At 43.4% G+C, this 24,417-nt stretch overlaps 2 protein-coding genes and 3 non-coding genes across 5 annotated transcripts in view; 4 read left to right on the top strand and 1 right to left on the bottom strand.

Moving 5' to 3' along the window:
• The window catches only part of LOC119865885, a 45,577-nt gene extending 39,839 nt beyond the window's left edge, over positions 1 to 5,738 (bottom strand). The window contains exon 1 of the transcript XR_005378431.1: positions 4,634 to 5,738. This is a non-coding gene — a transcript (translation initiation factor IF-2-like). The remainder of the gene's footprint in view (positions 1 to 4,633) is intronic.
• Positions 5,127 to 10,149, top strand: RPL21 (ribosomal protein L21). Its single transcript, NM_001252044.1, has 6 exons — positions 5,127 to 5,142; positions 6,990 to 7,068; positions 7,336 to 7,397; positions 7,985 to 8,097; positions 8,985 to 9,135; positions 9,328 to 10,149. The coding sequence occupies exons 2-6, from the start codon at positions 7,002 to 7,004 to the stop codon at positions 9,415 to 9,417; spliced, it is 483 nt and encodes a 160-aa protein (NP_001238973.1). The 5' UTR covers positions 5,127 to 5,142; positions 6,990 to 7,001; the 3' UTR covers positions 9,418 to 10,149.
• LOC119866036 lies at positions 7,802 to 7,872 on the top strand. The gene has a single exon (XR_005378971.1). It is a non-coding gene; the product is annotated as a small nucleolar RNA SNORD102 (small nucleolar RNA).
• On the top strand, positions 8,146 to 8,272 carry LOC119866041. Its single transcript, XR_005378975.1, has one exon. It is a non-coding gene; the product is annotated as a small nucleolar RNA SNORA27 (small nucleolar RNA).
• Positions 10,150 to 17,805: 7,656 nt separating the features above from the next.
• RASL11A (RAS like family 11 member A) lies at positions 17,806 to 20,479 on the top strand. Its single transcript, XM_038573052.1, has 4 exons — positions 17,806 to 18,012; positions 18,377 to 18,433; positions 18,540 to 18,619; positions 19,763 to 20,479. The coding sequence occupies exons 1-4, from the start codon at positions 17,889 to 17,891 to the stop codon at positions 20,228 to 20,230; spliced, it is 729 nt and encodes a 242-aa protein (XP_038428980.1). The 5' UTR covers positions 17,806 to 17,888; the 3' UTR covers positions 20,231 to 20,479.
• Positions 20,480 to 24,417: the final 3,938 nt, after the last annotated feature.

The raw sequence follows: 24,417 nt of genomic DNA, 5'->3' as shown, positions 1-24,417 counted from the left end.
AAAAATAAACGCCTTACTCTCTTTAGAGGAAAACACTAAATAAATGGAGGTTCACTTTGAAAATCCATTTGGCAATCTTTTATGAAGTTAGACCCACACCTACCTATAGTCAAGCAATGTTAAATCTGGGTATTTTCCCAAGAGAAATTAAAACACACAAAATGTTTGATAGTTTTATGCATAGCATCAAAAATTTGCAAACAACCCAATTTCCATCAAGAGAAGAATGTATAAATAATTTGTAGTATATTCACACAGTGGAATACTACTTAGTATTAGAAAAGGAATTGAACTAGGATGCCTGTGTGGCTCAGTGGTTGAGCATCTGCCTTTAGCTCAGGTCGTGATCCAGAGTCCTGAGATCGAGTCCCATATCGGGCTCCCTGCAGGGAACCTACTTCTCCCCTTGCCTATGTTTCTGCCTCTCTCTATCTCTCACAAATAAATTAATAAAATCTTAAAAAAAAAAAAAAAAAGGAATTGAAGTATTGGTACATATGACATGATGGAAATCTCGAAAACAAGCCAAACAAAAAGAGCAAACAAGAGTACACACTGTATAACACCATTTATGTGAAATTTAAGAATAGGCAAAACTAATCCATAATTACAGAAATCAGAATATTGAATGGCTCTGGTGGGGGAGGACTGGCTGGAAAGGAACATCAGGGAATTTTCCACAGGGACGGCAATACCCTACATCTTTGTTGGGAATATCGGTTATAAGGTTTTAAAAGTTAGTCAAGGGGATCCCTGAGTGGCTCAGTGGTTTAGCGCCTGCCTTTGGCCCAGGGCATGATCCTGGAGTCCCGGGATCGAGTCCCTCATCAGGCTCCTGGCATGAAGCCTGCTTCTTCCTCCTGTGTCTCTGCCTCTCTCTCTCTTTCTCTCTGTCTATCATAAATAAATAAATCTTTAAAAAAAATAAAAAATAGTCAAAAATCATCTACTTGTATACCTAGGATCTGCCCATTTTAGTGTTTACATTTAAAAAATCTAATTCAGTCTCTCACTCTCTCATGTATACACACACATACATATATCATGATGCTGTTCAATGATTTATTATTCAATTAAGTCACGAACAATGTACAAAGTCTAAAATGGTGGGCCACAGCAAGAACACATTTAATTTTGGATTTTTTGTACTAATGTTTTTATGTTCTTATTTATTATTTTCTTAGGCTAACAGTAATACAATTTTGGTTACACTTAGCCTGGACCAACTCATGAGAGGCGTAAATAACAGAATATACTAAAAAACAGTACTGACTTAGAATTAAATTTTTCCTATGACAAAGATTTTTTTAAGTCACCTAAAATAGAATTGCAAATACTTTGGTCAGAGACATTTGGATTTGCTTTATAACTTAAACATCTTTCTAAATTCCTAACTACATAGATAATAAAGCTATGATAGGTTAATGTTTAGGAAACAAAAAGATGAGAAAGAATGAGCCATCTGAAAGGCAAAGGCAAAAGGGTGCACAAAGGCCCTGAGGCTAGAAAGACCTGGCTTGGGTTAGGGAACTACAGAGGGCAGTGAGAACTCCAATGAACTGGGGCAGGAACCAAGTGAACCTGGAAAGTTAACCAAGAACTGCTTTATGCAACCTTGTAAACCAAGGTAATGAGTTTAAATTTTATTCTAAGAGTAATAGAAAGCCGTTGGAGGACTTTGAGCAAAGCCATGATATAATCAGGCTCACATTTCTACAAGACCATTTTTGACTACTATGTAGAAAATGTCAGCCAGGGGCGCCTGGGTGGCTCAGTTGGTTAAGTGTCTGCCTTGGCTCAGGTCATGATCTTGGGGTCCTGGGATTGAGCAGAGTCCGGACTCTCTGCTCAGTGGGGAACCTGCTCTCTCTCTTCCTCTGCCCCTCCCTATACTTGTGTTCACGGTCTCTCAAAATAAATAAATCTTAAAAAAAAAAAAAAAAATGATGGAGCAGAAGCAAGAGAGAAAGAAGTGACCTTGACGGGTCCATTGCTAGTTCAGGCAAGAGATTCCAGTGGTGGTAGTAGAGATGGAAAAAAGTAGGCCATCTGTAGATATATTTTACAGGTGGAACCGGACAAAATTTGCTGATGGATATGGTAGGGCAAAGGAAAACTTAAAAATGAAACCAAGGTTTCTGGTTTATGTTATTTACTCACATTGAAAATACTGGACTGAAAACAGGTTTGGAGGTGGAAAACCTAAGTTTTATTTTGGACCCATTAACTTTGAGATACTGAAAAGTATCCAAGAATAGATGTTACCCTGAATAGTTTTGAGAAGAGTCTTGAATGTAAAAAAGTTAATCTGGTAGTAAGCAGGATAGAGATGAAATTTAAAATTATAGGTATTCATGGAATTCCCTAAGAAGAGATAGAAAGAGAAGAGCAGGGGAACTAGTCCAAGTTCTGAGGAAGTCTTTTATTTATAGGATAGGACAGGAAGAATAAAGAAACCCAGTAAAACAGGATGTGGAGTGGTCAGAAAGGGTAGTGTTTCATGGAGGGAATGGCCAAAGTTTCTGAGAGATGAAGGAAGACATAAACAGAGAATATCTTTTGGTTTTGGGAACATAGATGCAATTTTAACGGCATAACTGGGGTAGAAGTCAGATGAAACTGAAAACAGAATGGGAGATGAGAGATCATAATGTTCAGCAATGACATTGCTGAAATCTGACAGTTTTTAATGTACAAAAACAGTAATTTCAAGGATTCCTTTTTTTAAAAGTTTTATGGAAGAAAACATGGAGCAGTATAGAAGGGAAAATGAGTCAAGTAGGGCCAGGAAGGTGGAAGGAAAGGGTTGTGGGTTTTAGATGGAAAGACCAAAGCATGCTTGTACATCAATAAAAACGAAGCAATTATCAGCTGAAAAAAGGTGAAGAAAAGTGATGGAAGACTTGGTTATCGAAGAAAAAATGTGAAATAACCTTTACAAAGTGTAGATACGTAAACTAACTCTAGAACTGCAGTGGGACTATTAGGCACCACTTAAGAATTGTTGATCACGAGTGTACGATCAAATGCCTACAGAGATAAGACAAGTAAACAACTGAAGCAGGCTCAGTGGACATGAAACTCAAGAATATATATCCAATCTAAATGGGGTGGCCACTGGATTGCTGCCACCAAAACTGTCAATCCTATGTCGCCACATCCTCTGATTTTTCAAGAGGAGCCAGAAATCTTGTGATGTATCTTAATTTTAAAAACTCTTTATATTGATTGAAACAGAGGTTGCATTTACCCAAGGCTGTCCATTTGTTAGAGGAGAGTGATCTGGAAAACTGACTTGAGTTAGTTGAGATGGAGTGACTGTGATGATGAACTATTAAATTAAGCTAGGTGAAGAATATAGAAGCTAAAGGGAGTTAATGGTTAACAGCGAAGGTGGAGGAGTCAAGGTATTAAAGGAATTGATGAAGACTGGCTCCTGATACCTCAAGTTCTTGAGCAACTGAGCTCAAGGCTAGAGACTAAAGCCACAGAATGTATACAATCAAGATGTTGGGGCCTATGTTGTTTTTAGAAGTTACACATTCCAGATACATCAGGGGAGTACAACAAATAAATGCAGAAAGATCAATGGGATAGCATTATTTAAATTCAAACATGTTAAGATCTTTGTTGCTTCGCTGACTTTTAGAAAATACATCATAAAACTGTAATGAGAAAACCATCAAATTCCAGTATTGGGACATTCTACGAATACCTGACCAGTACTCCTCAAATGTCAAGCTCATCAAAAACAAGGAAGTCTGAGAAAGTGCCACGGCATAAGGAGACATCGTAACTACATGTAACGCGGTGCCCTGGATGGAATCCTAATATCAAAAGCATATTAGGTAAAATCGGGGAAATCTGAATAAACAGGGGATTTTAGTTAATAATGCACAAAATTGGTCCACTAATTGTAACAAATGTACCATACTAATGTAAAATGTTAGTAGGGGAAACTGGGTACCAGGTACACAGAAATTCTTTGTACGATTTTCTCAAAAAAAAGTTTTTAAATGTATCAAACACTGCTCTAAAAAACACACTTTATTAAAAAATACATATCAGAAAACCGTAATGAATAAAACAACCGCTACCTACAAATTCCATACTCAGTTTGCTTAATAATGGTCAAAACAGTAAAAGCCTCTTTTACTACTTCATGATTCCTTCCCTACCGGACATGAAATTTCTAAATTCGATTTTTACTCCCTTTTATTTCTTGACTCCTTCCACTCATCTGCATATATACCTAAGCAACACATGGTACTGTTTTACATGTTTTAAGATTCTATGTATATAAGTTGTCACACTATGTACGTCCTACATCTTGCTCTTTTTTTGCTTCGTATTTCTGGGTCCAGTATTGATGGACTGGCACAGTGCATCACATGAGCATTCCGTTAAAGTATCTGTTCTCTTCCGTGGATCTTGCTAATTTCTTGCTTCTACTGACAGTGCTGGCTTACATGCCAAAGTTTCTACAAGCTACACACTCAGGAGCAGAACACTAGGGTAGACTATTTGAAATTTTGCCAAATCGTTTTCAAAATGGACGTAACATTTACGCACACACCGGCAAGAGCGTGGTGTATCTTGACTCATAAAGGAAAAAAAAAATCGAAAGACATACAAACTGGAATAATACGTTTGCCTCATTTACAATCTGTCTCTCGTGTCCACGTAATCATTTCCGCAAACAAACACAGAGCAGCTCCTAGCCCCGCAAAGGCGCAAAGGCGCCATCACACCAACCTCTCCCGGGCCCCCGGAGACGCCAACGCCGACGCCGACGCCGACGCCGACGCCGACGCACGCGCGCTTCCGGCGTAAGCTCAGCGCAAAGGCGAACGTCGGCACGCTCGGGACGTCGGCGTCGTGTTGGACGCCCTGGAAGGCCCCTTTCCGGGCTGTCTGGAAAGCTCCAAATGTCAGCTTGTGTTGGTCTATTGCCTCTTTTCCACAGGAAAGAAAAATATTCTGACAGGCCCTCCTTGTTCTCTGAGCAGGACCCCCTTCCCCAGAGAAGCTGCGTCCGCCTCTCATTTCATTCAGGCAGTGCTGCGGGCAGCCCGTCGGCCCTTGTAAGGAGCGCGCTGCCGCCCCGCCTCCTTCCTTTCGGCCGGAACCGCCATCTTCCAGGTAGGGCCTGCGCGTGGCTCCCGGCGCCGCGTGTCCCGTAGACTGGGGTTCTGAGCCTGTAAGCGGTGCTCCCGGCACTGAGGTCCTAGGGAGACGGTGTAGCCTGCCCGGGGCCCACGGGCCGGTGGAGGCGTGGGTGGGGGTGGGGCTGTGCTCATCCAGACTGGGTCTCCAGGGCCGGGGGCTGAGCGCCAGGCCGCGCCCTGCGCGGGGAGAGACTCGACGGGAGCGGAGCCCAGGCGCTGGGCCGAGGCAGCTCGGTCGTTCTGGGAAGGGACTTGTTTTCCCCGTGTCCCCACGGCTTCAGCTTCGGCCTTCTGGGCCTCGGACCAGGTTGTGCGGGGCCGCGGGGCCCAGTCCTTTGCGGCCTCTTCAGTGTGGGGTTCTGGCCTCTGCCGGGAAGCCTGGACTTGTGATGCTCGTGGTTAGGGGCTTCGGGAGCGGGGGCCGGCTGAGGGGCTGTACCCTCCGCGAGGCCTGGTTGTGTGAGGAAACCTGGGCGCGCGGCCCGAAACCGAATGCTTGCCTTGCACGGTGAGAGCCCCAGACCAGCGCGGCGTCGGCGCGTGACAGCCTCCGGCGGTTTTAATGTGGGCCTCAAGTCGCCTCGGACAAACGGAAAGTGCTTTCAGGTTGCCGCGAGCGTTCTGTTAACGTCGGGGCAGCATGTGGATAGCTGTGTGTCCCGTTTGGAACTTTGGGGGAAAGTCCGTTGCTGTTTATCCTTAGTTTTGTTTTGCTTTGTTTTCCTTTTCTTTCTTTCATCTCGTTTATAAATGTTCCCTACCAGAGGTGAGCAAACTGCAGGTTGCATTTTATAGTGGATCCTGTTTGGTACTATTGCAGAATCTAAAAGCATCACTGTTTCCTACGTTTATTATTGTGTTGGTTCGCGGTGGGGCAGATTTTTTTCTTTACTGGGGAAAATGGGTCTGGTGGAAGGAGAATGAACTCTGCAGTCAGGAATTCCTTCGCATTTCTCAATCTGCCACTTAGTGACTCCATGAAGCGATTTTGACCTGCAGAGTCTCTCTCCCTGTTTATGAACTTGATACTTCTGGTATGAGTTGATGCAAATGTAGAGAATCTGAGAATTAAAGCAGGATATGGGGCTCTTAATAGATGCTTAGTTGCTTTTTTAAAAAGTAATGGATGCGTCTGTTGTAACAATGATTCGGCCTCGGTGGGTTAGGGGAAACCTTGTGTCTCCTTACCTTCCATGCTAAAGGAGTAAGGTACTTTGGAGTCCTTTGAAATGATGTCAGTAAGAGACTGATTTATATTACAGTGCCTTCAGGTTAAGCCTGACTTTAACGTAGATTTGCCTTGTAGTAGGAATAATTCTCAATAGTGGTAGTTCTGCCCTCAAATGACCTAAAGGAATAAAATGTCTATAAGGGAAGGGGTTTAATCCACCATGTGAAAGTGAAGGGCTGAGTTGTCTTAACTCCAACAATAAATTAACCAACTAGTTAGTGATTCCAGTGCCTTTAGCATTCTGGGCTGGGTTCTACCACGAATAGCATGGTTTCAGAAGTTTGGATGTGTTTTTTTATATTCTAATAGGGAAAGTACTGGTGTGGGTTCTAAATTCCAGTTCTGCTATCTAGTAGCTTTACTGTTAATATAAATTCGGCAGTTTTGCCAGAAATCTTATGTGCCAAAATGATGGGGTTTTACCATTTATAAGAAATACTGATTGGTGAGTCAGCTTGCTACATTTCTTAATTCTGTTGCTCCTATAGTGCAAGCATTAGACGTTTATAGGATTGTTTTTTGTTTGTTTGTTCGAAAAGACAAATGTCAATTTTGCGTTTGCATTTCACTTTTATGCTTTCTATTTTCAGTAATTCGCCAAAATGACCAACACAAAGGGAAAGAGGAGAGGTACCCGCTATATGTTCTCTAGGCCTTTTAGAAAACATGGTAAGTAGATTTATCCTCTTAGAGAGCAAACATAGCGTACAGTCATACAATGCATTCTTACTAAATGACATTAATTAATGGCACCTTCCTAACTTATTTTTGTAATAAATGAAAAGCATGAATTTCATATAGTAATTTCTTACCAGCAAGATTTAAAAATACAACTGTCAAAGATAAGTATGTTGAAAGCTAGTAAGCTTACGTGTTTCTTTTATACTCTACACTTTTTAATCTTGATACTAACTATACTGATTTTTTTGGGTGCAGGAGTTGTTCCTTTGGCCACATACATGCGAATCTATAAGAAAGGTGATATTGTGGACATCAAGGTAAATTCTAAAGTTGGGTAAATAGCCTACAGAATAGTATTAGAAGGTAGAAAAGTTTAGTCTGGTATTGGAATTCAAATACTGATGTATGTTGAATCTGTTGGCCTTTTTTCCTAAATTGGGAAAATCTTCAGTCCAAATAAGAGCTCATAAATGTAGAATGGCTAACTTAACTTTCAGAAACCAGGGTTATTTAAAGTGCTGTTCTTGAATCTAAGAACTTTTGTCGTTACTTGTTAACAGGTTGTGGAAAAACCAAGAGTTTGTTGACGTGGAAAGGGGTAATAGCTTAGTGCAAAATTCAATTGTTAATGGAGATGGAGGGTTTTTTGTTTGTTTGTTTTGTTTTTTAAACAAATTCTGATCTTTTGTGACCAGTATTCAAATGTGTCCTGATACTCTGGAGCTTAATGATGATTGTCTTTTTGATTGCTTGAAGCAATGTGAAAAACACATTTCACCGGCTCTGAAAGCTCTTGAGTTGCCTTTAAAAGAAAATTTTAGAATATCTTAGTTACTTTAATAAGAGTCCAGATATAAAGGGAAGGGGACATTGCTGGCATAACTTTCATCTCCTTTCTTAACAGGGAATGGGCACTGTTCAAAAAGGAATGCCCCACAAATGTTACCATGGCAAAACTGGAAGGGTCTACAATGTTACTCAGCATGCTGTTGGCATTGTTGTAAACAAACAAGTTAAGTAAGTAATACCAGGATTCTTTCTCGCTGATCAGTATCCCCTCATACCTACCCCCTTTTCACTTTGCCAATTGGACTTATGTCTTTATTGGTCATTCAAGTGGGGCAAATGAAATATCCTTTTAAAACTCAAGCAAACTGGGTGTTTGCCTTGTATCCTGTCAGAGGAAACAAATTGAACTAGACTTAAGTAAGGGAAAGTTTGATTAGCGTTTGGTGATAAGCAGTTCGAGTTTTCGGAATATAAAAGTATAATTAGTAAGTTTAGATCTGGTTTTGGTTAAATAATATATCAAGGTCTGTCACCTCATCAAAGGAAAGCTTAAAAGTTGGGGATTTTGAGGGCATATATGTGACACAATCGGTTAAGTGTCTGACAGTTGGTTTTGCCTCAGGTTGTGGGATCCAGCCCCGAGTCAGGCTCCATGCTTAGCATGGAGTCTGCTTAAGACTCTTCCTTTGGTCCCTACCCCCAGTAAATAAATAAATCTTTTGTTTATTTATTTTTAGAGAGAACGTGAGCAGCGGGGAGGGGCAGAGGGAGAGGAGAGAGAAAATCTCCAGCAGACACCTCACTCAGTGCAAAGCCCAACCTGGGGCTCGATCTCATGACCCTGGGATCATGACCTGAGCCAAAACCAAGAGTCAGACACTCAACCAACTGAGTCACCCAGGCACTCCTGTAAATAAATCTTTTTTAAAAAGTGGAGATGTTTGCTTCAAGGCCTCTTCCAGTACGATTAATGGTTATAAATTATCCATCACCTTGCTGAGTAATCCTATCTCTTGGTAAAAGGTTCGTGGTTTATTTAATAAATGAAACTACCAAATAAAATTGGACTGTTATATTTTTGCCAAAGCAGTTACAGGAATGTTTATTCTCCCCAGGGGCAAGATTCTTGCCAAGAGAATTAATGTCCGCATTGAGCATATTAAACACTCAAAGAGCCGAGATAGCTTCCTGAAGCGTGTGAAGGAAAATGATCAGAAAAAGAAGGAAGCCAAAGAGAAAGGTACTTGGGTCCAACTGAAGCGCCAGGTGAGTGCTTGACACAGATGGTTTCTTGGTATTGACCTTGGGAATTTTAAAACTTGCTCCAGTGATAGTTTTCTTTTATATGAAAGTTAATGAAAAAAAGTTGATGAATTGAGTATGTTACTTGTTTCTGAGAGCACTTTGAAATTGACTACTGTGCTTGATATAATTGTTCTTTGCATTTTTTTTTAATAGCCTGCCCCACCCAGAGAAGCACACTTTGTGAGAACCAATGGAAAGGAGCCTGAACTGCTGGAACCCATTCCCTATGAATTCATGGCATGATAACTGTAAAAAAAATAAAAGACCTCACGATTGTAAAAGTGTTTCTCTTAATTGAGTAGGAGTGTGGTTGGTGTCCTTTCACTTAAAAAAATATTTAAAGCAAACTCTTGTTCTAATTCATTGGGTGATATTTTTATTCAAGGTGGGAGGTGGTTTATTGTACAACAGAGTATGCTTAATTGGTTAGAAAACTGCCAGGTATTACTTTGAAAATATTTATAGTAGTTGGGAAATAGTCCCTTTAAATCCCTAAGGGAAAAAAAAATTAAATACATGAAAGGTTACCTATCACACTCATTACATTTAAGTTCAGGGATAGCTACGAGTACTTGTAATTGTATCCTGTCATACATAGCTGTGTTTTGAGGATAAAGAACTTGCCTTTGAAGTCAACTACTTATAAATAGATTGTTTAAAGCACTGGTCTGGTTCCTACCAAATTGTTTTCCCTGTCATTTCCTGTCACAATTTTCCTGTATGGTGCTTTAGCTCTTAGGAAAACTTTGTTTTCTTGGAGGTGTTCTTTCTTACCCCAATTCTTTTGCACTTTCCTTTGCCTGAAATACTTACACTTTAAGTTGCTGAATTTTCTCATTTCATCTTGAGTGTCATAGGTGAAACTTCCCTGATAAGAGTATCTTAAGGAGAGGAATGAAAGTGCTTGGAATCAGGAGAAAAATTATTTCTGATTTGGGATAGTAGAATAAAGTCCTTACACCTGTTCCCACTACAGATGTGTTTGCTTTTTTTATGATGTTTATAATTTTTAACATGTTCTCCATTAAATCTGATGTTAGAGACTTAGTAAACTTTGCCCTCCTAGGTACTGGCACATAATAGGCATTGCATAAATGTTCTTTGAATTGAGGTTTTTTGTTTTTTAATGAGCAGATGTTTTCTATTTCTGTGTTTAACCTTGTTTTCCTGTGGATTTTATCAAACTAGAATGTTTTGGATTTTAGAGGGCTCCTAACCATTTTGTAATTGGGATTACTAAGTCTCCCACATGATGTGGAAAGATCAGGAAACCTCAAACTTTATTTTCCAGCAGTTTGTGATAACCTCACTTTCTGTTGGCCCATGTAAAATGAGGGTGTTACCTATGTGTATATAGGGATTGAACCAAATGATTCCCAGATGTCCTTTGTGCACTTAGTGTCTATGACTGTTCCCCTGATCACCAGATGACATAATTGTGACAAAAGATATGGCAGAGGATAAAATCCTCAGTTCAGGAGGGCTGGTGAAGGTGAAAATATTGAGCAAAAGAAAGTCTGTAAATAGAACTGGCTTAGGGAAGTTCTTAGGGCAGATCATCAGAAAATTGAACTCTTCCATCTGCTGTACAGTGTGCCAATTTTCTAATGCGCTGTTAATGGCAATAATGGAACTGTGATCTACCTAAAACATTTTTGGTAATGGGGTTTCCTGGGTGGCTCAGTCCGGCTTTATGAGAGACAGATAGGTGGAGGGAGAAGCAAGCTCCCTGCAGAGAACCTGATGCAGGATTAGATCCCTGGACCTAAACTTGAGCCACACACCCTTTCTAAAATAAAATCTTTTAAAAACCTTTGGTATTGGATTAGGCTTTTAAAATAGTTATTCTCACAATAGAGTTAAAGACATTTTCCTGAGTCTCGATTAGTTTTAAGTTGCTTTCCTGTTTTTTTTTTACAATTTTTTTTTTTTAAGATTTTATTCACAAGAGACAGAGAGCGGAAGAGACATAGGCAGAAGCAGCTCCATGCAGGGAGCCTGATGTGGGATTCGATCCTGGATCCCAGGATCACGCCCTGAGCAAAAGGCAGACGCTCAACCTCTGAGCCACTCAGGCATCCCTTAAGTTGCTTTCCTAAAGGGTTATAGCAGTTGGTACTCTGAATTAGTGAAAGAAAGTGCTTGTCTGCACTCTTATCAGCTCTGGTTATTATAATTCAGTCTTTGGTAATTCTGTGGAAGGAAATACTGCATTTTTTTAAAGTTGGCTTCAGCTTCTGGTTTTTTTTTTTTTTTCTTTTATTTATTCACGAGATACCAGCAGAAGGAGAAGCAGGTTTCATGGCAGGGAGCTTGACCTGGGACTCGATCCCAGGTCTCCAGGATCTCGCCCCGGGCTGAAGGTGGCGCTAAACCGCTGAGCCACCTGGGCTGCCCCTGGTTTCCTTTTCTGCAATCTGCTGGATCTTATTTCTCTGACCTCCAGATTCTGAAGTGCGTTATATTCAAGCCCTGCATCATATGGTCAGTGCCCACCTTTCTGACCTATTTCCAGCTCTAAAGTCCTGTTCACTTATGCTAGCTTTGCAATGCCTCAAATAGGCCAACTATACACTTGCTTCAGCTTTTGTAGGCTTAAGCTTAAATAGGATTCCCATTGTCCTCTATTTTCAGTCTCCAGTTTTTCCAAGACTGTCACAACACTAAACTGCTTCCTCTTGCTCTATCCTTTTTTTCTTTAAAGTACTTAACCAGTGCCGGTAAGTTTCATTTTGTTGGGGAGTCTTTTTAATCAACATTCTTGAGGTAGGGAATACTTAACTATTACCTACTCTATTAGGAAAGGGGGGCCAGCCCAGTTGGCTCAGCGGTCTAGCACTGCCTTCAGCCTGGGGTGTGATCCTGGGGATCGGGGATCAAGTCCCACATCAGGCTCCCTATGTGGAGCCTGCTTCTCCCTCTGCCTGTTTCTCTGCCTCTCTCTTTCATGAATAAATAAAATCTTTAAAAAAAAAAAAAAGACAAACTGAAGGAGGTTACTACTTAGGAGCAGTAAGACACTAAGCTATATAAAACAAGGTAAGGACATCATAGGATGTAAAAGGACAGCAGAAGGGAGAGAATTCATGTTGACATGGTTCATGCTTCTGCTCTTATGTCACTGGTTATTCTTAGTCTCATGTATCCTTGACCCTTTGACTTGGTGCTTCCTTGACTTCAGTCTACAGACTTGTGAAAAACAGCAAATTAAGTTAAGCTGCTCTTGTGCCTTCCTTGTCCCTTTCATAACTTAATTTCCTGATCTCCAAATCTGGCTTCTGTCCCCACCACTCCTATGAAACTATTCTCATAGGTTACTAACTAGTAATATGACTTTGATTTTTTTATCTCCTTGATATTTGACAGTGCCAACAAATTATTTTCTGTTCCAGAGGCTTCTGCTGTCATACTTCAACCAGGTTCTATTTATCTCATCCATCCACTTTTTTCTGGTCCCTCTCCTTGATGCCCCACATCTGTCTCTGTTCTCTACTTTCAGAGTGATCTAAGCCAATGGTTCTCAAGTATGATTCCCCACCTGGCATCAACATTTTGGGGGAACTTGTTAAAAATGTGTGCCACTACATAAAATTCTAGGTGAGCCCAGAACTTCACAGTCTTTGTGGGTGACTTGAGTTCCTTGTTCAAGTTAGAATCACTGACCTGTCCTTACCATTAATACACTTGAGACTCATTTTGGAGCTCACTTTCTCTGAAACTATTTCCAACTCCCTTTTGGACAGCTCCATCTGGGTATCCTGCAAATACACAGATTAGTTTGAAGGGGTTGAAGTTTAGTTTGAAGAAACAAATTGCATCGAATTCCCTTAGCTTTGAGTAATGTATGTACACTGATGAATTGTGCCTGCATTGAAATGCAGGTCCTTTTAAATAACAAGTAATTGTTAGAAATTGTGAAATTATAAATGAATCTCTTACTATACAATTCCCTTTTCTACACTTGATGAGAAAGAAGAAAAATGTTTTAACTATAAAACTTCCTGCCCTAGGTCTTAAGTTAGAGCCATAACCATAAACGAAGGTGCATGGCTTCTTGAATCTTGATTCTCTTCTGATTGAACCAAGTATCTTTTAAGGACCTCTGTTTTTGTTCAGTTGACCGCAGTCCCAAGGGTTGAGTAAAATATGTCACACTCAGTGTTGTGGCAGAAAAAATTACAGTTTCGTATCTCTTAGTGTTCTCACTAGTGTCCATGTTTTCCCCTGTGCTGTGGTGGGGGGAGAAAGTGGAAAAAAGCAATTTTGCTAAAATGTAGCAGTAAAAGTTGCTAAAATATAAACAAAGGTCTGTCTTGTTTTTTGAGCACAAGAGAAAACAATTGGATTTGGAATACAAGTGTGTATCCCACCTGCACTTAACATTAAGGAAAACAGGGATCCCTGGGTGGCTTAGCGGTTTAGCGCCTGCCTTTGGCCCAGGGCACGAGTCCTGGAGTCCCGGGATGGAGTCCCACATCGGGCTCCCGGCATGGAGCCTGCTTCTCCCTCCTCCTGTGTCTCTGCCCCTTCTCTCTATGTCTATCATAAATAAATAAATATTTTAAAAAATTAAGGAAAACAATTGGTGGTGTTCATACAAAAGCTTTCCGAAAATCTGTTAGACAAGTTACTTAGTTGTGAATAGCTGTGAGGCAGCATCTGCAGATAGTATTGCTGAGGCAGAAAGTGTGTACAGAGGAGTGAATAAGCAGCCCAGGATTTCTGTATTGTGATTTCTTTTCAAGCTGCAAATGTGTGTGGTGAGGAGTAACTGACAGGCTAGCTCATAAAGTCTCAAATGGAAAAGGCATAGAAAAATATTCACACTCTTAACTTTCCTAGCAAGATTGGAATTTATGAAAATCATTTGATGTGGAAAAGAAACGCAGTGAGGTACTCTATTGTCTCTGAAATGAGGTTTTGCTTAGCTCAAGTGAGGATGTGATTGAACTTTTTGCTCCTGAGCAAGAAGGAGGTTCAGAATAATTGCTTATGGAAGATAAGGAAGTAAGCAGTTCTAAGATCCGAGAGCATAGATGATACTCTGTTCTTCATATGCTCCTAGCACTGACCCTGTTATATATAGTCAGGATTACCCTCCTCAGGAAGAGTTCAGTGGCTTTACATAGCCTCCAGATAAAGTCCTGAGCATGGCATTCATTGCCATCCACAGTCTGATCTGCAACTTTTTGGGTCATCCACTGCATCCTTCTAACGTTTGTGACTACTCCTAGCTCCCCAGACTTGCATTACACTTCCTATTTTCATGATTTTACGCATGCTGTTCCTTCAACTTGACATACCATCTCCCACCCTCTGTGTTTCCACCTACCAAATATTACTCATGCTCAGAGACTGGGCCATTTCTTCCTGTAACTTTCCATGATTGCTGCCACCCCCCTTCCCCATTCAGATTTAATTCTCCCCATTGCAGCTCTATTGGAGTTGGCACCCTGACCTGCTTTGTCATTCCTTTTACAAGACCGGAATGTTTTCATTCTGCGCTCTACATTGATGGAAAATGCCAAGACTTGAAATCAGAGGGATTGAGGTGTCTTCTGAGTGGCTCTATGACTGGCTAAGTCATTAAACTTGTCTGAAGCTCAATTTAGGACATATTTAACCCATTTTACAAGCTTAAGATAAAAGAAGAAATCTATAAGGATTTTTTAGTAAACTCACAAATTTATGAGGGATAATTTCACTATGGGGATGTCTATGAAAGCAAGCAGGAATGTCTTATACTTTGTCATCCCCTCAGTAAATGATTGGTAATTGAAAATTTGCTTTTCTTCAGTCTGTACCAGCACTTAATAGAGCCTTGCAGCAAGTAGATTTTCAATAATTTTGACTGTTTATGAAATAAAGTAGGGATCTGGTAGAGAAGCACAGTTTTTATTCTAGTGAAATTATCTAAAGATAGTCTGTGAATCTCCAATAAGCTCAGTGTTCAAGGATTTATCATACACAGGAAAGAGTTGATATTAGGAGGTGATGGATGGTGGAGGGAGATGTTCTTGAACTAGAGAAGGACCCTTGGCCGTTTTGCCTCAGGGCTAGAAATCAAGCTTACTTGGCTGGTAAATGGTTAATAACTTCCCAAGACTGATATTTGCGAATTGCCAAATTCTGCCCTTCACACTCATTCTAAACACCCACAAGATTTGTGTATCCATATCTGTGCCTACGCATTTCCATTATCATTTTAAAACCACTTCAGTATGCCTGTGTTGTATTGGTTGCAGTACAATTTTACATAACTCTGGACACAAAGAAATCCAAAATGAAACAGAGCACAAGCAGCAACATTTAGGCAAGGCTATTTATAATGTTCAGTAACAGTTCGGTAACATATTGTTTGTATTAAAAGGTCATGGATTATCTTGTCTATTTGCAAATGCAAAGAGCTTTCCAAGGAGAATTGAATAACATTTTGAGCTCTGAGCAAAGGTACAATGTGAATGCAAAGTGGAACATAATGATCAGTGGGCAGAGTCTTAGGAATCTTACTTATTGGGTGACCTTAAACTAAAATGATCTTATTCCTGACAAGGAATGTAAGATGGGGAATGAGGTGTAAAGATAAGTCCAAGAAAGTGCTCTTTTCCCTTGAGAGTTTTGCAATTTAATCCCAGGAAAATGAAAGGTGTTTGTGGCAGATTCCATTGATTCCTACTCAGCAGTGATCCCATCTTCTATCTCTTGATTTTTAATGGGGGAGCAAGGTATCTACTAGCTCCTGGAGAGGAATGAGGGTTGTTCTAAGATCCCAGTCTTCTTTGCTGGATACTTGGATAAACTTTTTCTTAGCTTCTCAGTTCTAGAGATTGAGAGGTAACAAGTCTGCTGAGTATTGAGAATTATTTTATCTCATAATAAAAAGAAACGAAAGAATAGAGTCCCACACTTCCTTCTTGCTTTGGTAAGGACTTGCTGTTTGGTGAAGCAGGGCCATTTTGTGTTCAAGGAGAACCACGAGCATCTGGGACACAAGCACTTGGACCCCTATCACTGAACAGCTGAAGGATCCCTGGGACCTACTAGTTTCAAGGTTGTTCTGTAAATAGTAACTGTCTTTATGGTGCCTTCTCTCCTGTCAAGGAAGGAGATGCCCTGCTTCAAGTCTTTCCAGTTAAACAGAAGTTTAACAGAAGGGGATTGCCTTCTAAGCTGCCAAAAGTCAGTTGCTATTGAAATACAGCAGCTCAACTCAGGACATTTCCTGGAATGCTCTCTCTTGAGAGTAGGTTTCTCTCAAAACAAAGGTATTAAGATAATGGCTGAACATATGACTTCTGTCTTTTCCGGTTCAAACAGTGAAGCCATTCATTTATTCATTCAGGAAGTTGGTCTGTGAACAAAGGACCTAGTAAGTTCCAGGTACCACTATGTGCTGGTGCTAAAGACACAAGCTAGAGTCTCTGCCCTCCTGGGGACAGTCATGAAACAAATTCTACAGAAAGTGACAGTTGAGATCAGTGTTGCCACATCCTAAGAATGAGGAACCAGGAGAGAGGGGTCCGAGTGGCAGCACTGATCAAAGAAAGCTTCCAAGAGAGGAGTAAATAAGTCACTGTTTATTCCTAGTCTACTGCAGAGTCCTGAAGAATTCCACTGAGAAGTGAAGAGAGCAGCAGGGATGGAGTAGGGGAGACACCAAGGAGTATAGGCACTAGAAATGGTGGAACTTGGACATGAGAGTGGAGTCAAGGATGACTCACAGGTTGCTGGTTTGGACTTCTGAGTAGATGGAAGGAACACGAATTAGTGTGGTTGGTTGCAAAAATTGGACAGTATTAGCGATGGAGAATTGGTCAGAGCTCCTAGGGGATGGAATGTGTATGGAGCATTGACTAATGAGCGGACTCAACCAAGGCCAGCGGCAGGGTCCCGGCTTGGAGGCGGAGCTGCACACCATCACTGCCACCAAGGGGCCTTCACCTATCTGGAGCCAGATCACCATGACTGCAGATAGATCCCTTATACTGCTGCTAATCAGGGCTTTACCCTCCAGCTTTTTCCTTATTAATGTCATCTCTCAGAACCTTCTGAAAATAAAAAGGGCAGGGATGCCTGGGTGGCTCAGCGGTTGAGCGTCTGCCTTTGGCTCAGGGTGTGATCCCCGGGGCCTGGGATCAATCCCCGCACCGCACCGGGCTTCCCTGCCTGCTTCTCCCTCTGCCTATGTCTCTGCCCCCCCTCTCTGTGTCTCTCATGAATAAATACATGAGCTCTTTAAAAAGGGGGGGGGGGTGGGATGGACAAGATACTCAACAGGAGTTTATCCCTCCCGTTGTTGCAGAAACAAACATCCTACTGATTGCACTTTCTCCTCTCTTTCCTCCAGCTCCTAACTGACCTCGGGTCCACCCCACTGCGGGGTGGCGGGGGCCCCAGGGCTACGCGGGCCCAGCCTGAGGAGAGGCATGGCACGCTCGGGGACCGCGGCGGTCCTTCGGGGGCCGGCGGGGAGCGAGTCAGGCGGCGAAGGGGTGCGCACGCCTCCCGCAGCCGGGTGGGTCCCCGCGGGGAGGGGCGGGGGGCGGAGCCCGAGGCGGTGGCCGCGCCCCCACCGCGCGCGCCCAGCGCTTTAAGAGCGCTCGCCGGGGCAGCTCGCTCGCCGCCGCGGTCTCCGCGCACCCGAGCGTCGGCGCCCGCTGCTCGCGAGCCGGTCCGGGGCGGCCGGCGCGGGGCCCTGCAGGCTTGCGCTCTCCATGCGGCCGCCCACCATGTCTGGGCACTGTCTGCTCGCGCCCATCCCCGAGTCTTCCTCCGACTACCTCCTGCCCAAGGACGTCAAGCTGGCCGTGCTGGGCGCCGGCCGCGTGGGCAAGAGCGGTGAGCGCCGGGGACCGCGCGGGGACGACGGGGCCTCGTGGGCGCGGGGGGCAGGAGGAGCGCCGGGGCGAGCCTGCCAGTGTCTGCGCCGGCCCCGGCTCTCTGTCCCCCGCCACCGCTTTCCCCGCTGCTCCCCCGGGCGCCCTCCTCCTGCTCCCGCCTGGCTCGGCCCCCGCGGCAGGTGGACACCTGCAGCCGCAGCCGCCGCGCCCCCGCGGGACAGCGTGGCGCCCGCACCTTTGGCTTCGCCGAGCCTCCGGACCTGGGTCAGACCCGCTGTTCCGAGGCCCAGAGCCCGCTTTGACGGTTCTGTCCCGGTCCTTTAACTGATTTTCCTGTTTTTTTTTTTTTTTCTCCTTTTCAGCAATGATCGTGCGCTTCCTGACCAAGAGATTCATTGGCGATTATGAACCCAATACAGGTTAGAATAATTTCGTGCTCTCTGCTCGTGTGGCTGCATGCTCCGACGTTCTTTTTTCTAATATAAGTGTGGGAATTGAAAAGCAAACTCTTCCTTGGTTCCACAGGCAAGTTGTACTCACGGCTTGTCTACGTGGAGGGAGACCAGCTATCCTTGCAGATCCAGGACACGCCGGGTGGCATCCAGGTAAGGACAGCAGGAAGCCAACAACAGCTCAGCACCTTACACACACCCTGGGGGCTCCGCAGCAGGAGCGAGATGCAAGATGTGGCCACACACCTGTTTTGCGCTTGATGAAGGCGTGGATTGTCCCTCGGTGGGCTGTTAGAAACCCTCCTGGTGGGGACCGGGTGAGTGAACGCTTAGAGAGGCAGCTTCTTCCTGCCTGCCGCCTGGAAAGGGGAGAGAGATAGTTAACCTGGCAGAGGCACCGCTACTTGCAGGGAGGGGCTCACCGCCTCTCTCAGAGCTGGGCCATGGAACCATTAACAAAACGGTTGTGGTGGGGGGCAGCCCGGGTGGCTCAGCGGTTTAGCGCCGCGCGCAGGGGCTGATCTTGGAGACCTGGGATCGAGTCCCACGTCGGGCTCCCTGCATGGAGCCTGCTTCTCCCTCTGCCCGTGTCTCTGCCTCTCTTTCTCTCTCTCTCTCTCTCTGTGTGACTATCATAAATAAATTTAAAAAAATTAAAAATTAAAAAAAAAAAACTGTTGCGGTGGGATTCTAGGGAGGGTCTTCTCCCCTAGCAAGGGCTGCAGGAGTGCTTCTGTTTCTAACCCATCCCCCAAGTCAGTTAATTGCAACCAGATAACCCCCTGGCAAGCAGTCAGGAATTTAACTTGATTAACAAGTTATTAATTGCTCTCCCTCCCAGGGAGGAAAGGTCTTGTGGAAGAGCAGAAAGAAGGAATTTGTTTCTGTAACATTCTCCAAAAGGACATGCTAAAAATATTTTTATGGGCTTGGGAAAAGATATTTATCTTGGCTTATTTTCAAAGTTTTGTTTATCCTCAGCTCCCTAAAGATTGCGCCATTCCTCCTTGAAAGTTCTCACTGAAGTCTTTCTTCAGTCAGCTGGGGCTCACCAAAGAATACCTGCCAAGCAGAGGGTTTAAAGATAATGCATTGGTGACAGCCAATAAAATAACCCATGCAGGGACCTTGCTTGTCCTGCATCTAAAGCCTCCTTCTGCAGAAGCTAAGTAGAATCTGAACACTGTCTTTTTGATTTCTTTTTTGAACGTTTTCTCCAAGGGTTACTTTGATGTTATTTTGAATCCTCTCCCACTGAGGGCTTCCTTCATCCAGACTTGTTTTGATCTTTCTCAGGTCCAAGACAACCTCACCCAGGTAGTTGATTCCCTGTCCAAATGCGTGCAGTGGGCCGAGGGCTTTCTGCTGGTCTACTCCATCACAGACTATGACAGCTACCAGTCCATCCGCCCCCTTTATCAGCATATCCGCAAGGTCCACCCTGACTCCAGGGCCCCTGTGATCATCGTGGGCAACAAGGGGGACCTTCTGCATGCCCGGCAGGTGCAAACACACGATGGCATTCAACTAGCCAACGAGCTGGGCAGCCTGTTCCTTGAAATTTCCACCAGCGAAAACTATGAGGACGTGTGTGATGTGTTTCAACATCTCTGTAAGGAAGTGAGCAAGCTACACAGCATCAGTGGGGAGAGGAGGAGAGCCTCCATCATTCCCCGGCCACGCTCTCCCAACATGCAAGACCTCAAGAGGCGCTTCAAGCAGGCTCTATCTTCCAAAGTCAAGGCCCCCTCTGCAGTGGGGTAAACCCTTCTCACATAGACTCGGCTCCTTTTCATTGTGCATTTGTGCAGCTGAAAAGACTGGGGATCTCCCTTTTTAATTGCACATTCAAAGTTTATTTTTATACAAACTATTGGTTTTCAAGTGTATGTGTATTTCTGAAAATTCAGTGATTGCCTAGATGTTGGATAGAGGGTTTTTTTTTTAATAAAATAATTTTTTTTTATTGTAACTGCTAGCCACTTTTCCATTAAAGGCAAAATGGCAACATTGCTCCTTGTTTTTTAAATATCTCTTTATAGAAATCATACTTGCACCAGAGCCCAGAACAGCTCCATGTTTGCCCTTAGTCTGAACTCCTATTGGTGTCTTGCATTGCAGTAAGGGGGCTGATATAGAGGGAATGAATCTGTTGTGGGAGAAAGGAAAGAATGTGGGGGAGGAAAGATTTGAGCAACTGCAGGATGTCTTTGATTGGGGCACTTTGCCACAGGCATGAAATTGATACCATGTAGTTTTCAAGGGAAGGGGTTCATTGTATGCTGGTGCTAACAAATTGCAAACATGAATAACAGTTTTATTTATTGGTTCAAATAGAAGTCTACACTCTCTACCCATACTAAAAAAAACAAAAATTCCTCATGTCAATAAGTACACCTTACCTGGAGTTCCTTAAAAATTCTCCTTCCTGGGGCACCTGGTTAGCTCAGTCGGTTAAGCATCCTACTCTAGATTTCGGCTCAGGCCATGATCTCAGGGTCATGGGATTGAGCCCCAAATTGGGCTCCATGCTGGGCAAGGAGCCTGCTTAAGATTCTCCCTCTCCCTCTGCTCCTCCCCCCCACCCCCCACCACTTAAAAAAAAAAATCTCCTTCCTGTTCTGTCTCCCAGACTCCCATCCAACAGGCCACCTCATCTGTCTGTTCTCTCTCCCATTTTTCTCTGAAGCATCACTTTGCCATAATCCAGGCTCATAGAAGCAAGTGTAGGTGAGACCAGTTCCTCGGCTTCTGGACTGACAGCCATCTAATTCTTTCTTTACATCAGAACAACCTGACTTAAACCAACCCTAATCACTTTATCTTAATGGTTGAAAATCCTCAGCTGTGTTCCCCTTACCTACTGGATAAAATATAAATGAGGCTTGGGATCAAGATTATTTACCACCTCTCCAGCCTTGCCATCCCTTCCTGCAAACACACACACACACACACACACACACACACACACACACACACACAATGGGATTAAAGCCCATTCAACTGAATGGTCTGCCATTCTCCATATATACCAGTCTTTTTCATGCCTCCCTGCCTTAGCAGGAGCTATTCCCTGTGCCTTGAATATTTTTCCTCTTCTCCCCTAAAAGATCACTAACTCATTATTCAAGACCCAAGTCACATTCTATATTCAGTTCCTGGGCTGCCCACTCTGAGTCTTCCTCTACACCTGCAGCATCTGTGCTACACCCAGCCATGTCATGTAGCTATTTGTCACCCCCAATGGCCTGAAAGATTACAAAAATTAGACAATTCATGTCAAAGGAGTGCCCAACTTAAGGAAAAATAGAATTTTGGATGCCATTATCTTTGAAAAAGTGCCTAATTCTTCTGGCTTGTTTGCATACCCTCAGAACAAAAGCAGTTCTATCGGCCATTCCTGCTTCTGCTGTACATCTTAACTTTGTAGGGGAGGACATGAAAATAACAGGTTGACCCAATCATTGCCATGCCCTCAGTCTTCCCAGATTGCCGCCCAGTGCCAGGGGTCCTCTGCCTCCAAGGAGCTGAGATCAAACATCTCTTGGGAAGAAGGCATCAAATATCCCATGGGAAAAGTCACAAGAAGCTAAAGAACCATACGAGTGGTGTTCCAAGGCAGCCTATGATGAAGTTCCAAGTAAGCGAATGGTAAGGACAGAAAGTACCCTTGAACTCTCCAGGGGGGAGCTCAGTGTGGACAGAGGGGTCAAAAGATGAGTCAGAGGGCCGTTCCAAAGGGAGAAACAGCCTCTAGGGGCTCAGGCAGGCAAGCACTCCACGTGGTATTTTTCCTGTCCTCAGTGTCACAAATAACTGACCGCCAGGGCCTCAAAGCTTTTATTTCTGGTCCCCAGAGCCAACGAGCATATGACTTAGATCTCTGGTCTCAGAGGGACCTCAATGCCTGTTCTCCAGGCCTCCTGCTGTTGGGGGTGATGTGCATAGGGCACATCTGCAAGGCCCCAGGGATAGTAGCCCTGGAGACGGAAAAGGGGAGCATGAAGTTATCAGGGAGCAGTTAGGGTGAGAAATTGTTGATTTGTGTGTAGGAATGAGTATCTGAGGACTTGGGCTTGACTAGGTGCTGAGGAGGCCCTGAACGTGGAAGCTAAACTCTGAGCCAGCTTCCCTTTCCCTCAGGAGTGGGGAGGGCAGAGCAATCAGAGTGCTGGGTGTCCCTATACTGCCAATGGGGCACACCTCTTGGGGCATTGAGCAGAATATTGGAAGGTGGGCAGGTGGGTAGGAGTATCTTTATCAGTTTTGCCTTATCCATGAGGTGTCATCCTCAGTGTCATCACTCATCCTCAAGGCCCCTCCTCACTCCATTCCTCCTCCTCTGCCCCCACTTCTGTTTCTGAGATCCCAGGTCTCCACTGCCACCACTCCTCTTTCTTCTGGTTAAGGCTTGCTCTGAAACCGTGGCATGATTTAATTAATGCACCTATCAGTGTGGTCCCGGGAGAAATGGATGAAATCCAAATGGCTCAATTGCACATCCTCCAAACATTCTGTGCACACATGCCACTCTTGAAAAGCAAACTCGAATAATGGGAAAATAACCCTATTATAACATAAGAAAATAAATTTGTTTTGCTTGTGTTGAGGTGAAGGGCACACGGAAGTTCTAAAGTTTATTAATATCTCTTTGGAGGAATGGATTAAAATAAATAGCTGTGGAAGGCGGCAGCGAACAATAGAGCAAATGGAAAAGACAAGCTGACTGTTTAGTCATGAAGTTGGGGCTCGAATAGCTTTTTTGTTCTATGTGTGTATTGTAATTTCAACTTCTCACTGTGCAAAGCTACCAATCCAAATTTACAATGGGATGATATTTTGTATGGTTAATAATTTATTCTTACCATTAGATCTGTCTCCAAAAGCTGGAGTATTTTTAAGGGCTTTGTTAAAATTGATCTTAAGCTACTTTGACACTCAATAAGAACGGCATGAGATAGATAGATAGATAGATAGATACCAAAAACAAAACCTCAAACACCATGAAGTTAGCTAGAAAAAATGACCCAACATAAGCATTGATTAGTTTGCAACAGCAAAACAGTTTTCAGTGCACCGATCAGAACTTTGCCTATCCTAGATAGCACAGCCAGCCCGCATGTGTGGATGTCCCCATGTACTTCTGTCCCAGCAGAGAATGAGCCCCATGAGGGCTGGACAGATCCTCATACACCTGCAGCTCCACAGCACCTGCCAGAGTGTCTGCTCTAACACAGGATTCCCAGAAACATTTGGAACCATTAGAAAAATTAAGGAGTCCCTCTGGTTGCTTTTGTATGGCTGGGAGCACGGTAGTGTGTGTCTACATTCTGGGTTCCCTCTGTGGAACTGTCAGAGTTGGCCCTTTTCATTCTCCACAGCAGGGCTGCTTGAACAAATAGGTATTATTGTTTTGGGGTTTGCTCGCAGCTTTATAAAGACTACCACAACAGTAATTCTCATGATTTCAAATCACATTTATTGAGAACCTACTCCATATAAAGCTCTGTGCTAAATGTGGTTATGGTCAAGATAGTACTCTGTTTCCAGAAACTCAGTCCCATGGGAGCTCTAGGGACTCGGCCTTGAGGGTAGGACTCTGTGGGATGAAAGGCAAAATATGATTCTGACCCAAATCTGAGGGTGTTGACAAAATCAGTGGAGGAGACAGATCACAGAGCTGAGTGGGAAGTAGAGGCAAATTTTCCATATAGGGCGAAAGCCCCCTTCCAAAGAAAATGACACTTCTCACTGTACAAACTGGAAAACATTGAGTTTTTTGAGTATCGTTTACTCAGATGAAGATGAATGTGTTAACATCGTAAAATACCACCATGTTTTTTTATTGCCATTCTTTATTTGAAGTAGAACAACATTGTTCACAGCAAGGCTTACTCACATAAACAGATTTTGCCTGGAAATACTGACATGTATTTATGACTGCAGAAAAC

This window comes from Canis lupus, chromosome 25 (genome assembly GCF_011100685.1).
Source record: "Canis lupus familiaris isolate Mischka breed German Shepherd chromosome 25, alternate assembly UU_Cfam_GSD_1.0, whole genome shotgun sequence".
NCBI classification, from domain to species: domain Eukaryota; kingdom Metazoa; phylum Chordata; class Mammalia; order Carnivora; family Canidae; genus Canis; species Canis lupus.
Note: the sequence above shows the minus strand (reverse complement) of the source record. Positions and strands in the feature narration are given on the sequence as shown.